The sequence below is a fragment of the Piliocolobus tephrosceles genome, chromosome 15 (genome assembly GCF_002776525.5).
Source record: "Piliocolobus tephrosceles isolate RC106 chromosome 15, ASM277652v3, whole genome shotgun sequence".
NCBI classification, from domain to species: Eukaryota; Metazoa; Chordata; class Mammalia; order Primates; family Cercopithecidae; genus Piliocolobus; species Piliocolobus tephrosceles.
Window position 1 is genome coordinate 37,016,906 of NC_045448.1, and position 14,408 is coordinate 37,031,313.

At 40.6% G+C, this 14,408-nt stretch overlaps 1 protein-coding gene across 6 annotated transcripts in view; it reads right to left on the minus strand.

The window, feature by feature from the left end:
• The window catches only part of HEATR5B (HEAT repeat containing 5B), a 108,501-nt gene that overhangs the window by 11,519 nt on the left and 82,574 nt on the right, over window positions 1-14,408 (minus strand). For 5 of the 6 annotated variants that reach the window (XR_002732431.2, XM_023216346.3, XM_023216349.2 and 2 more), the window contains 5 exons: window positions 13,270-13,524; window positions 11,535-11,662; window positions 9,435-9,579; window positions 8,209-8,475; window positions 6,268-6,495 (listed from right to left, as the gene is read on the minus strand). Coding sequence is in view for 4 of the 6 variants with exons in the window: in XM_023216346.3 (XP_023072114.1) it covers window positions 6,268-6,495; window positions 8,209-8,475; window positions 9,435-9,579; window positions 11,535-11,662; window positions 13,270-13,524 (1,023 nt within the window). In the remaining 2 variants the exon portion in view is untranslated. Of the gene's footprint in view, window positions 1-5,143; window positions 5,265-6,267; window positions 6,496-8,208; window positions 8,476-9,434; window positions 9,580-11,534; window positions 11,663-13,269; window positions 13,525-14,408 lie in introns of all 6 variants that reach the window. The other variant, XR_002732432.2, reaches the window with a different exon arrangement.

Below are 14,408 nucleotides of genomic sequence, written 5' to 3' on the forward strand. Positions count from 1 at the left end.
AGACTCCGCCTCAAAAAAAAAAAAAAAAAAAAAGAAATACTAGAAATATGAACAGTTATTCTAAAGAACAATACTTCTGAACATATAAAATAGGAGTTCCAAACATTTTGTGATTATCATTTCTTCAGTAAAACTTATCCCCACCTTTTGTGTAAATCTGAGCTATTTTGGCAACTGTAAATACCCAGTGATAATCAGTACTTTAGAAGGATTACGAACATATACATTTGACATGCTAACATTATCTCATAATAAGGGTACAAGCTTTTTGTAATATGGAATAATGGGTTAAGAACAATAGTCTAGAAAAAGTCCATTAACTTAATGTAAAGAAATAAAGTTTAAAAAGAGTTATGTCGGCTGGGTGTGGTGGCTCACACCTGTAATCCCAGCACTTTGGGAGGCGGAGATGGGCGGATCACCTGAGGTCAGGAGTTCCAGAACAGACTGGACAACATGGTGAAACCTCATGTCTACTAAAAATACAAAAATTAGCCGGGCGTGGTGGTGCACGCCTGTAATCCCAGCTATTTGGAAGGCTAAGGCTACAGAATCGCTTGAACCCGGGAGGCGGAGGTTGCAGTGAGCCAAGACTGTGCTGCTGCACTCCAGCCTGGGTGACAGAGTGAGACTCAGTCTCAAAACAAACAAACAAGAAAACAAACAAGAGATGTAAAATTTGAAGGATTTAACCAGTTTATAATAACCTGAGTCACAAATGTTAAAAACCTGAGAACTCACCCAGACTAGGGAGCTCACTCCTGTAATCCCAGCACTCTGGGAGACTGAGGAGGGAGGATTGCTTGTGCCCAGGAATTCAAGACTAGCCTGGGCAATATGGTGAGACCCTGTCTCTATAAAAAACAAAAAAAGTAGCCAGGCATGGTGGTGCATGCCTGCAGTCCCAGCTACCTAGGAGGCTGAGGCAGGAGGATCACTTTAGCCCCAGAGGTTAAGGTGGCAGTGAGCTGTGTTCATGTCACCGCACTCCAGCCTGGGTGACAGAGTAAGACCCTATCTCAAAAACAAACAAACAAACAAACAAAAAACCTAAAACAAAAAAACCCTGAAAACCCCACCATAGGGAATTTATTCTATGTAGAATTAATATAATCTCTTACTAAGAGTTGGCAATGCTGCAAGCAATTTGTCAAAAATTATTTTATTTTCATTTTAAAAAAATTATTATTGTTTCTTTTTTCCCCCTGGAAAGAGCTGGAACGCAGTGCCATGATCATAACTCAGGCAGCCTTGAACTCCTGGGCTCAAGCAACCCTCCCACGTCAGCTGCCCGAGGAGGTGGGACTACAGGTGTGCACCACCATGTCCGGCTGATTTTAAAGATTTTTTTATAGAGGCCGGGCGCGGTGGCTCACGCCTGTAATCCCAGCACTTTGGGAGGGTGGGGGGTGGGGTGGGGTGGGGGGGGTGGGGGGGGGTGGATCACGAGGTCAGGAGATTGAGACCATCCTGGCTAACAGGGTGAAACCCCATCTCTACTAAAAATACAAAAAATTAGCTGGGCGTGGTGGCACATGCCTGTAGTCCCAGCTACTCGGGAGGCTGAGGCAGAGCTTGCAGTGAGCCGAGATCGTGCCACTGCACTCCAGCCTGGGCGACAGAGCGAGTCGCCGTCTCAAAAAAAAAAAAAAAAAAAAAAAAAAAAAAAAAAAAAAAAAAAAAAATTTATAGAGACAGCATCTTACCATATCGCCCAGGAAAGTCTCGAACTCTTGGCCTAAAGCAACCCTTCCACCTTGGCCTCCCAAAGTGCTGGGATTATAGGTTTAAACCAAGGTGTCCGGCCCCATTTTATTTTTAAACTGTGATTTTAAGAAGATTGGGGGCTGGGCGCGGTGGCTCACGCCTCTAATCCCAGCATTTTGGGAGGCCGAGGCGGGCGGATCATCACAAGGTCAGAAGATCCAGACCATCCTGGCTAACACAGTGACACCTCGTCTCTACTAAAAATACAAAAAATCAGCCGGGCGTGGTGGCAGGCGCCTGTAGCCCCAGCTACTCGGGAGGCTGAGGCAGGAGAATGGCGGGAACCCGGGAGGGGGAGCTTGCAGTGAGTCGAGATTGTGCCACTGCACTCCAGCCTGGGCGACAGAGTGAGACTCCGTCTCAAAAAAAAAAAAAAGGAAGATTGAGCATCTAAATATGATTTTCTACTAAAAGGAATCAAGGCTTTTAGAGAAGGGGCTGATTCTAGAACAGTGAGGCAGAAAATACTCAGTCTGCGGTATCTTGGCGCTAGAAAGTATGGAAGTGCTCAAGAAATAATGGGGCCACATTGAAGTAACAGTAAGGGACCCAGTGAATTTAAAAAAATTATGGGCCAGGCGCGGTGGCTCCCGCCTGTAATCCCAGCACTTTGGGAGGCCAAGGTCGGGGGATCACCTGAGGTCAGGAGTTCGAGGCCAGCCTGGCCAACATGGAGAAACCCCATCTCTACTAAAAATACAAAAACTGGCCGGGCGCAGTGGCTCAAGCCTGTAATCCCAGCACTTTGGGAGGCCGAGACGGGTGGATCACGAGGTCAGGAGATCGAGACCATCCTGGCTAACACGGTGAAACCCCGTCTCTACTAAAAATACAAAAAATTAGCCGGGCGAGGTGGCCAGCGCCTGTGGTCCAGCTACTCGGGAGGCTGAGGCAGGAGAATGACGTGAACCCGGGAGGCGGAGGTTGCAGTGAGCTGAGATCCGGCCACTGCACTCCAGCCTGGGCAACAGAGCCAGACTCTGTCTCAAAACAAAAACAAAAACAAAAACAAAAACAAAAACAAACAAAAAAAACAAAAACTAGCCAGGAACGGTGGCAAGCGCCTGTAGTCACAGCTTCTTGGGAGGCTGAGGCAGGAGAATTGTGGTGAGCCAAAATCGCACCATTGGGCAACAGAGTGAGACTCTGTTTAAAAAAAAAAAAAAGAAAGTTTGATGGGAACAGACAAGTAAGAAAGTCTCAAAGTATTTCCCCACAGATTACCTATTAATTATAAAATGGAAAAATGGCAACTTCATAGTGGAGAAACACAGCGGACAATTTCTTAAAAAAGTTATTAAAGTTAAGATTCCCAATAATGGGACAAAGCAACAAGACAAAGCAATATGTCTTAGTTATATGATGTACCAAGACATAACATTACTTATGCAGTATTCCTGCCAAAATGCATACATTGAATCTAACCTGAGAGGAAAAAAAAAATTAGACAATTCTAAATTGAGAAACATTCTACATAATAGATGGCCTGTATTCTTCAACAACATTAATGCTATGAAAGACAAAGGCTGAGGAACTGCCCCAGATTAGGGGAGACTAAGGCAATATAATAACTAAAAAAAAAAAAAAGGGCTCTATGACGGTCATTATCAGGACAAGTAGTGCCAAATTTGATAATTCTTCTGTGGTTATGGAAGGGAATGTCCTTATTCTTAGGATATCCATGAAGTATTTAGGAATAGAGTCATGGTGACTTAATATCCTCAGATGGTTTAGCAAAATTAATAATAATATTAACAATAATGATATGTGGATTACAGAGAAAGTAATAAACCATGTGTGGCAAAATGCTGACAACTGGTGAATCTAGGAGAAGGGTATGCTGGAGTTCCTTATTTTATTCTTGTAACTTTTTTTAAAGTTTGAAATTTATTTCAAAGTCAAAGGGTCTGAAAACGAAAAACAATGTTGCAGCAATCAAGAGTGATTCATTAGATCCAAGATTTCTGTACCTGTTTGTGCATGTTCACATGCATAATACACTTTTTAAAGTGAAAGATGACAGATTTTATAACAGGAAATAGGATTTCTATAATGGAAATAATCTATTATAAAACTTTGCTTGTTTTTTTTTTTTTTTTTTTTTTTTTGAGACTGGAGTCTCGCTCTGCCGCCCGGGCTGGAGTGCAGTGGCCGGATCTCAGCTCACTGCAAGCTCCGCCTCCCGGGTTTATGCCATTCTCCTGCCTCAGCCTCCCGAGTAACTGGGACTACAGGCGCCCGCCACCTCGCCCGGCTAGTTTTTTTTGTATTTTTTTTAGTAGAGACGGGGTTTCACCGTTTTAGCCAGGATGGTCTCGATCTCCTGACCTCGTGATCCGCCCGTCTCGGCCTCCCAAAGTGCTGGGATTACAGGCTTGAGCCACCGCGCCCGGCCTAAAACTTTGCTTGTTAACCAAGGGATCTGCTTGCCTTGATATACAAATATAAATATGCCTGTGGCTTTGATCCCTACTTCATAACTGACTGTGTTTCCTGTAGTCCATAACTGACTGTGTCTCCTCGGAATTTAGTTCCAGAGAGAATATCTCAGGCAAGTTAATTCTATTATCAGACCTTTAAATTCACCTCATATGAATGAACTAGCTTGATAACATATCAAAACTTTCCCTTAATGAACAATTTCAAAAATACTGACTCTGGACCCCTTCAACAAAAATTAAATCAATTATTTTTAAACAAATTCTTAAGTATTTCTTCTTCATGTTATTCTTTGTTCTTTTTTTTTTTTTTTTTTCTGAGATGGAGTCTGTTCTATCGCCCAGGCTGGGATGCAGTGGTGTAATCTTGGCTCACTGCAACCTCTGCCTCCTGGATTCTAGTGACTCTCCTGCCTCAGTCTCCTGAGTAGCTGGGATTACAGGCACATGCCACCACACCCTGCTAAATTTTGTTATTTTTAGTAGAGATGAGGTTTCACCATATTGGCCAGGCTGGTCTTGAACTCCTGACCTCATGATCTGCCCACTTTGCCCTCCTTTGGGGTTACAGGTGTGAGCTACCATGCCCAGCCCTTGTTATTCCTATCTATACACACATATACACATATAAATATGGCTTTTAATGTTTCTTGTTCGTTAAAATCTACCTTAAGAAACAAAATACCAGCTCTTGATAAAGCTAAAATAATTTTAATAACATTAATAAAACTAAAGTTATCCCTTATAATTTTTTAGAAGTCACATATTCACTTAAACGAATTCATTGTTTAAAATATAAAAAGAGTATAGGAGAGAAAGTAAAACTTGTAACTCTACCACCCAGTAATAGTTTAAAATTAAATTAAATTACTAGGTTTTGGCTTAATTTCTTTGGGTCTGGGTTAATTTATATAGTTGGTTATAAACATGATACTTACTAGATATAATGGATATATTATCCAAATGAATATATGAACATGTACTTCATAATTCTTCCCATTGCCAGATATAGTTATCACACATCTTCATTGTTGTAAGATATAATAGATGATAAATAACCTTGAACATAATTTTTTGGTCAGTAAGGCTAAAGAGTATGCTTCTTTTTTTTTGGAGACAGGGTCTTGCTTTGTTGCCCAGGCTGGAGTGCAGTGGTGTGATCTGGGCTCACTGCAGCCTCTGCCTCCTGGGCTCAAGTGATCCTCCCACATCAGCCTTCTGAGTAGCTGGAACACAGGCACACATCACCATGCTCAGCTAAATTCTGCATTTTTTTTTTTTTTTTTGAGAGGGAGTCTTGCTCTGTTGCCAGGCTGGGGTGTAGTGGCACGATCTTGGCTCATTACAACCTCCACCTACCAGGTTCAAGCTATTCTTCTGCTTCAGCCTCCTGAGTAGCAGGGATTACAGGTGCCTGCCACCACGCCCAGCTAATTTTTTGTATTTTTAGTAGAGACGGGATTTCACCATGTTGGCCAAGCTGGTCTTGAACTCCTGACCTCGTGATTTGCCTGCCTTAGCCTCTCAAAGTGCTGCGATTACAGGCGTGAGCCACCAGGCCCGGCCCTGATTTTTTGAGATGGAGTTTCCCTGTTGTTGCCCAGGCTGGAGTGCAGTGGTGTGATCTCAGCTCACTGCAACCTCCACCTCCCGGGTTCAAGCGATTCTCCTGCCTCAGCCTCCCAAGTAGCTGGGATTACAGGTGCATGCCACCACACCTGGCTAATTTTGCATTTTCAGTAGAGACAGGGTTTCACCGTGTTAGTCAGGCTGGTTTCAAACTCCTGACTTCAGGTATCTGCCTGCCTCGGCCTCCCAAAGTGCTGGATTACAGGCCTGAGCCACCATGCCTGGCCCCAACATGTTTATAAGTACTAACACAAGGGCATTTAGAGTCAACAATTCAGAAAAGAGTATTAAAGGTCACATTTGAAAGATATGACTAACGTATCTCTCTGAGTTGATTGTTATACAGCAGTTTTCTGATAAGCTTATTCAACTAATTCATTACCTAGGGAACAGATATCCTAACTGATTAAAATGTTTAAAACTGATAGGTTACCTGGTTGAGAATATTCCAGGATGCATGCAAGCGTGCTACGAATCAGAGCTGTCCATTGTTTTTGAACGCCAGCCTCAGTTTTGGCCATTGAAAGTGTCACAATACTTTTAATCCCTTGAAGAGCTGCACTGACTGGTGGAGGAACCTGATTATCTGCAGACTTTATTGCTGTGTCTTTCAATATTCTTGCAATTAAGAACAGAATTGTGGGCAGGATTGTCATACATCCTGAAAGAAAAACAAATTAGATTACCTCATAACTATTTCAGTTCTCATAGTATAGTTGTTTCCATTGCTTATATTTTTTGCATTTGATGGTGGTTTTTCCTTGCCTTTATACAAAATTTACTGTATTACTAATACTATAATTCAATGCTTGAAAAAGAAAATAAGAAAGTGTCATAGCATTTCAAAGACAGAATTGGTATTTTCTTTCTTTTTTCAGCTAGCCTTGTTTTTATTACTTCTAATACTTCACCTATTTAATATTTCATGCCCTTTGCAATGAAAATGAAAAAGGAAGACAGAAAAACAGGAAAAAAACACTACCAGATACTGTGAGAAGCATCTGAGTAACTTGGTGAATTTTACAGCAATTGTAAGACATATATTCAATCCTCAGTGTACTAAAGTCAACCTAATCAAGCCAGGAAAGTAAAAGGACTATTGCGGCAAGGAAAGAAGAAATGAAATAATCCTAGAATTTGCAACTAAAAATTCTAGGTCATGAAAATTCAACTTCCCACAAAAGGAAAAAATCCCTTCACCACTCTGACCTGCAGCCATTGTAGCCTCTGCTTGTAAAACTCCAATGATGGAGAAGTCATTATTTTCAAAGATGTAGGGTAACTCTAAAAGGTAGAAAGGTCTTCCTTGTGTTGAGCTGAAATTTACCTCTTTATCTACTGATACCAGTTTTACCTTCTAGATCAGGAATGTCTAATCTTTTGGCTTCCCTGAACCTCACCGGAAGAACTGTCTTGGGCCACACATAAAATACACTAACAGTAACAACAGCTGATGAGCTAAAAAAAAAAAAAAAAAAAAAAAAGTCCACGCAGAAATCTCATAATGTTTTAAGAAAGTTTTTGAATTTGTGTTGGTGAAATTCAAAGCCATGCTAGGCGGTGGGTTGGACAAGCTTGTTCTGGATAAAACAGAGGGAAAGTCTACTTTTACATTCAACAGTTCTTCAATATCTGCAGCCAACTGTTACTTTTTTTTCAGCCATAATTTTTCAGTGTTCCTTAAAGTTGGCTGTCATTCTCCTCTGACCTTCTTGAGTTTTTCTTTTTCTTTCATTTTTTTTTTTTTTTTGAGACGAGAGTCTCCCTCTGTCGCTAAGGCTGGAGTGCAATGGCACGAACTCGGCTCACTGCAGCCTCTGCCTCCTGGGTTCAAGCAATTCTCCTGCCTCGGCTTCCTGAGTAGCTGGGATTACAGGCATGTGCCACCACACCCTGCTAATTTTTTTGCATTTTTAGTAGAGACAGGGTTTCACCATGTTGGTCAGGCTGGTCACGAACTCCTGACCTCAGGTGATCCACCCGCCTCAGCCTCCCAAAGTGCTGGGATTATAGGCGTGAGCCACCGCGCCTAGCCCTGAGTTTTTCTGTGTTGCTCAAGAGTAGCAACCAGATTGGAAAATAGAGTTTAGTTATTCCACTTTATGTCTATCTGCTGACACTGTCTTTCCTCAACCTGTAGTCCCATGTCTTATTTGAAACACACCTGGAAAGAGCACCTTAGGTTTGTGACTTTCTGAATCTTTAATCTTCATAGGCTCCTAAAGGTAGACGAAACCTTAAAAAAAGACCAGCTTCTTATTTCTCATTTGAGATTTAAGAGGAAACTAAGTTATTACAGCGCTTAAAATCAAGGGCAAGCTCATCTTTGCCTATTGTAATATAATGCATTTCCAAATACCGATCAATACCGTACCAGCGGGTGAACAAAGGGATGGTAAATCAGAGAGTATGGTTACTGTGGCTGCCACCAAACGAGCACTTTCTTCTGATAGTCGAGTTTTAGTCGCTATGTGACTTGGAGAGTCTGACACCTTGGTACTGAGATGTGGCATATGCCGTACTAAAATGAACATCAGCAGTTCCATAGTTGCAAACACAAGAGATTTTCCAGGAATGAGACCACCGCTGTCACCTCCTTCTCCCAATACAGTACAGGCCTCTTTTTCCATATCATCTTCATCTGAGGTAAAAGATAATTTGGTGAAATTTCCAACCAAAAAAAGTACGTAAAACAACACAACAAGTATATTTAGGAAATTCCTTCAAAAGAATTTACAAGCAAATGTCTAACTGATGTCACATGTCTTTTTCTGTATCATTTTCTGCTTTCCTAGAATTCTGTGCATTGATTGTCCTTAAAGGTAACAGACAGTTCATTTTTCACTTGGAAAATCTTTATCACATATTTTTATTGGGTATATATTTTGTAATAGAAATAACACATATGTTAGGTTGAACCAGATTAAACTGACAAAAGGTGAAAAACAGTCGACTCTCAGCAATTTCATTTGGTCCTTTCTAATGAAAATAAAATCAATTTCAAATCTTCTAAATGTATGATTATTATTTTTTTAAAATTAATAACTTCTGGCCAGGTGCTGTGGCTCAAACCTGTAATCTCAGCACTTTGGGATGCCGAGATGGACGGACCGCTTGGGCTCAGGAGTTCAAGACCAGCCTGGGTAACATGGCAAAAACCTGTCTCCACCAAAAATACAAAAATTAGCTGGGCGTTGTGGTGTGTGTCTGTAATCCCAGGTACTCTGGAGGCTGAGGTGGGAAGCTCCTGGGAGTTTGAGCCTGCAGTAAGCCGAGATTGCACCACTGCACTTTAGCCTGGGCTCTTGAGAGTGAGACTGTCCCCCGCAAAAAAAAAAAAAATTAGCTGGGCTTGGTGGAGTGCACCTATAGTCCCAGCTACTCAGAAGGCTAAGGCAGGAGGATCTTGAGCTCAGGAGTTACAGACTACACTGAACTATAATCACATCATTGCGCTCCAGCTTGGGTGACAGAATGAGACCCCGTCTCTAAAAAAGACAATAAAAACTACAGAAATATGTCCTGGCATTAATATTTAAAAAATTTTTTTTCAGTATAAAATAAGATTTACTTCAAGTTCGTGTAATTTCTACTGCTTACTTAGAGTGTTTCTTTTTTCTTGCAAATAATCCTGAGCAGCTCTTACTATCTGTTGTACAACTCCAGTAACCAACAGCTGGACAGATGATGGATTCCAGGTCAATAGGAGGCGGTGCAAAACACTCAGCAACTCAACACCTATTAGCTAATACAAATAAATACAAATACATTTAATTAATTTCAATGTCAAAGGATAAATTTATATTGTTAAAATCTGAGAAAATACACATGTTAAAAAAAAGAAACTGGGTAGCTAAAATTAAAATATAGGACTATGTAACAAATAAGAACATTGTAAAAATCTTGAGAAATGGTCACATTTTACCCCGATGTATATTTTCAAGCAACAAATGATTTATTATCTACATATTTAAATATGCTTTATATTCAAAGATGATCATTCTCGTATTGGAAGGAAATAATTGAGCTAAACAGTATTGCAGAGTCCAATGCGGCTAAAATTTATAATTTCTAAAATGAGCTGAATATCCAAGAATTTCTACAACCTCTGCTTACCAGAGATTGTAGAAATTTTTGGTAAGTTCCTCTTCTATTCACTTCAGTAACTACTACAAACTTTCACCACCCACCTTAAGCTTCTACTCACAATCTTACACATCAAATCCATCCAATGAACCTAACTGAAATTTCAAAGAGGGGGAAAATGCTTAACTGCAACCAAAGCCACCTTTACCTCTTTCCTTAAGATCATGTGTTCAGCCTCTTATCTGGGGCTTAATCTGAGGTTAATCTTTCCTTAATCTGAGGTTAATCTTTCCTTATTTCCTATCCTATCCTATTTGACTTCCTAGGGATTCTTCAAGGGCTCTGATCATATCTCAAATATTTTCAACTTCTCTCTCTAGTTAGGCTACTCTCTCAGTATAATGACAATGCTCAAGTTTTTCTAATCTAATGTCCCCCCTGCACTCCCAGCCTCCAGATCCTTTTATCTACCCCATGTCCTCCTCTATGTATCTTGCTCCTTCCTTCCCCAGCCTAGATGCTTCCACTTCCTTTACTGTCTTATTCACTCCTTGATCCTCCTACTATCTGGCTACTAGTCACCTCAAACAATCCTCTGCGGGAGGTCACCAATAGCCTCCTCTAGATTCATTTCTGTGCTTATTTACTCTATTCTTTCTTTTGAGACTGTCTACCCTTCTTGAAACTCCTCCCTTGTCTTTGATAACTCTGTTCTCTTTTGGTTCTCCTCCAACCTCTCTAGTAGTTTCCACTGTTGATTTATTCCCTTCTTCTCAATCTTTAAATGCTATTTATCCTCAAGCTTCCAATCCTGGTCCTCTTTTCTTCTTCCTTTATTCAGCCTTCCTAGGCTAATGTACTTGTTATTTCTCTGGAATTATGAAAAAAGCCTCAGAGCTGGCCTCTGTCACCCTTCGCATCTCTTACAAAGCAACGTACCTCTACGGGTTGACGGAATGATCCTTCTGAAATATAAAGTTAGTGACATCATTCCTCTACTTAAACATTTTTAATAATTCCCTATCACTTTCAGGATAGGGTTCAAACTCTTCTACACGTCATCGAGAAACCTTCATGATTTGGTCTTCACCTTGTTGTCCAGCCTCATCTAACAACCTCATGTTCCATTCATATCAGTCATAGTAAATGGCAATGCCCTTGAACGTGCCGTGTTCTCTCATGCCTCCTAGTGTTTGTATTCGCTATTCTTTCTGAGAGGAAAACCCATCCTGCTTGTGTTGCCTCACGAATTCCTCTTGAAGATTTGATTCAACCATTGCCCACGCTGAGAAACCATCCTTTGCTTTCCTATCACAACATCGGGCTCCTCCTCTCTATTCTCAGCCTTACATGCACTAAAATAGCACTTATCACACTGTACTTACCTCCTAATTCAGGCACAGTGAAACTGCTTTCACTATCTATAACCTCAAACCATGTTTGGGGCAGACCAGGCACACAGTACAAGTAACTGGGTGAATAAATACAGGGAGTCAGTGTACTCATATCATGTTAAAATAGGATCCAATACAGAAAAAAATTCCATCCTTTTTTCCATTGTAAAGCAATACTCGGAAAAAACACACAATTATCTGTCATAGCAATACACTGTACCTGATCTTCTGCAATATGGACTCGAGCATAAGGAGAGTCTAACAAGGTATGTAAGGCCTGTAGGCATGCTGTAACATGTTCAATGGGCTCTTCAGGTCTAGGGGAACAAAGAAACTGTATACTCACACCTGAAATGCACAAAATAAAAACATGTTTTTTCACTTATAAAACACTTTATGTTGTTTGATCCCATATTTCTTCTCTATTTATGTTTTTACAGATTACCTTAACGTATATTTATGTAATAATGCCTTAGAGTTCAAAATGGTTTCCAACTTAAGCAGCCAAGCTCAACACAAGGTTGTAGTTTTGCGATTAGGTTAATATTCAAATTAGCTATGTGTGAAAGAAGGAATTCCCGTGCCATCAAGTTGATTATGAAGATAATAAGTTTTTATTTCTAGGACTTTTAAAATAATACATTAAAAAAATAAATTTACAAACATTATAAAATTGCTTTTCATTAAATGGTAGCCAAATAATTTTTCATGTATACAAAGTTTTTAAATGGCAAGTTATAGAGGCACAATGGGTATCATAGGAAACAACTGCTTTTAATTTACATAAGGGCAAAGTTAATGTTTTGGAAGTTTTTCACATTTTCACTTATGAGACCTACTGATGAATCCCATAATTACACTTTATTAATTGTGTTCCTTTTCAACCCCAGAAAACATAAGATCACCAAAAGCTTCATTACAATGTATAAATTCTTTTTCTTTTTCTTTTTTTGAGACAGAGTCTCGCTCTGTCGGCCAGGCTGGAGTGCAGTGGCCAGATCTCAGCTCACTGCAAGCTCCGCCTCCCGGGTTCACGCCATTCTCCTGCCTCAGCCTCCCGAGTAGCTGGGACTACAGGCGCCTGCCACCTCGCCCAGCTAGTTTTTTGTATTTTTAGTAGAGACGGGGTTTCACTGTGTTAGCCAGGATGGTCTCAATCTCCTGACCTCGTGATCCTCCCGTCTCGGCCTGCCAAAGTGCTGGGATTACAGGATTGAGCCACCGCGCCCGGCTACGATGTATAAATTCTTAAATGTTAAAAAAGCATCTATAGTCAGGCACAGTGGCTCACATCTGTAATCCCAGCACTTTGGGAGGCGGAGGTGGGCGGATCATCTGAGGTCAGAAGTTCGAGACCAGCCTGACCAACATGGAGAAACCCCATCTCTACTAAAAATACAAAATCACCCAGGCGTGGTGATGCATGCCCATAATCCCAGCTACTTGGGAGGCTGAGACAGGAGAATCGCTTGAACCCAGGAGGTGGAGGTTGCGGTGAGCCGAGATCATGCCATTGCAATCCAGCCTGGGCAAAAGAGTGAAACTCTGTCTCAAAAACAAACAAACAAACAAACAAAAGCATCTATAAAGCAATTTTACATTAGGGTTCAGTGAAATCTGCTTAAACGTTTTTTTCTTAATAGGATAACCGGTTAAGTGCCAAGTAAAACGAAAACGAGTTGTTGAATAAAAAACATATTAAGTTTTTTTACTGAAAATTATTAGATACTGCTCTGTGAATGAACAAGACAGCTAAGTAGTTTCAGTGGTGTTTAATAATTTAATTTTTAGGTTAAAAATTCAATTAACAATTTATAAGGTGAGGTGAAAAATCCTTTCACTTTTCGTTCTCTGAACTGTGCAATACTGTACAAAATCTTTCCATAGCTTTAAAATGAAAGATATTAATTTTCAGAAGTGATAAATCTTGAAATATATTAATATAACAGACCTACCTAAAATCAGATGCATTCTGTCTTTGTTAATGTCTGGCAAAGATTTAGCACTACCCACTGCTCCTGATGCCTGGTTTAAACTGATAGATGTAGAACGTTTTTGTAAACCAGATATTGCTGCTGCTTCTGTAGACTCTGAGCACGTAAATCCTGTGCTATTTAACCAAAGTGCCACCGCATGGAGAATTGGGGCCCAGGAATTTCGATAGTGAAGTCTAGCTGTATCAATAGTTTCAGGGGTATAAAATGCTCCACCTGTAAAACCAATCAAATCAATTAAAAACATTACCTTTTTTTTTTTTTTGAGAAGAAGTCTCGCTCTGCCGCCCAGGCTGGAGTGCAGTGGTGTGATCTTGGCTCACTGCAACCTCCTCCTGCTGGGTTCAAGCAATTCTCCTGCCTCAGTCTTCTGAGTAGCTAGGACTACAGGCATCGCCACCACGCCCAGCTAATTTTTTGTATTTTTAGTAGAGATGGGGTTTCACCATGCTGGCCAGGCTGGTCTCGAACTCTCGATCCACCCACCTCAGACTCCCAAAGTGCTGGGATTACAGGTGTGAGCCACTGCGCCCAGCCAAAACATTACTAATATAAATGTTTGCTAATTTATGAACCACTAACAAAAATACCTATTACATATAAAAGAGAAATCTAGCCAAAGGGCTTCTCCTCTTTATAAAGTCACCAAAAGTAACCCCTTTTCTGTAGCTGATGAACTGGAATACCTGTCTCTTCCTCACTGATGCTAGTTTTCCAGCCTTTCCTCTGCTACTGCTGATTTCACTAAGTATTCTTACCTTTCCTTACCCTATTGTCACAGAATTTACCTCTGCATTGCTACCAGTGGCTCCTAACACCCTATCGTCTTCTCTTTCTACCATAACCAGGGAACTCCATTTTTTCCTTCTGTTTCTTTCTTCTTCTGCTAATCCTCTCCACCTCCTGTTGTTTCCACTACTAACACTGAGGACTTCCTCATCACTCCTTGCTGTTATGATGGATTAAGGAAGGAAAAAAGAGGGTAGGGGAAACTCCATTATTCTTATCATTAATATACAGGAAGGAGAAGGGGTTCTTCGAGTAGGAACTGATAACACACTTTCTAAACAGAAAAAAATGTTGATGGTTTCTATAATGAT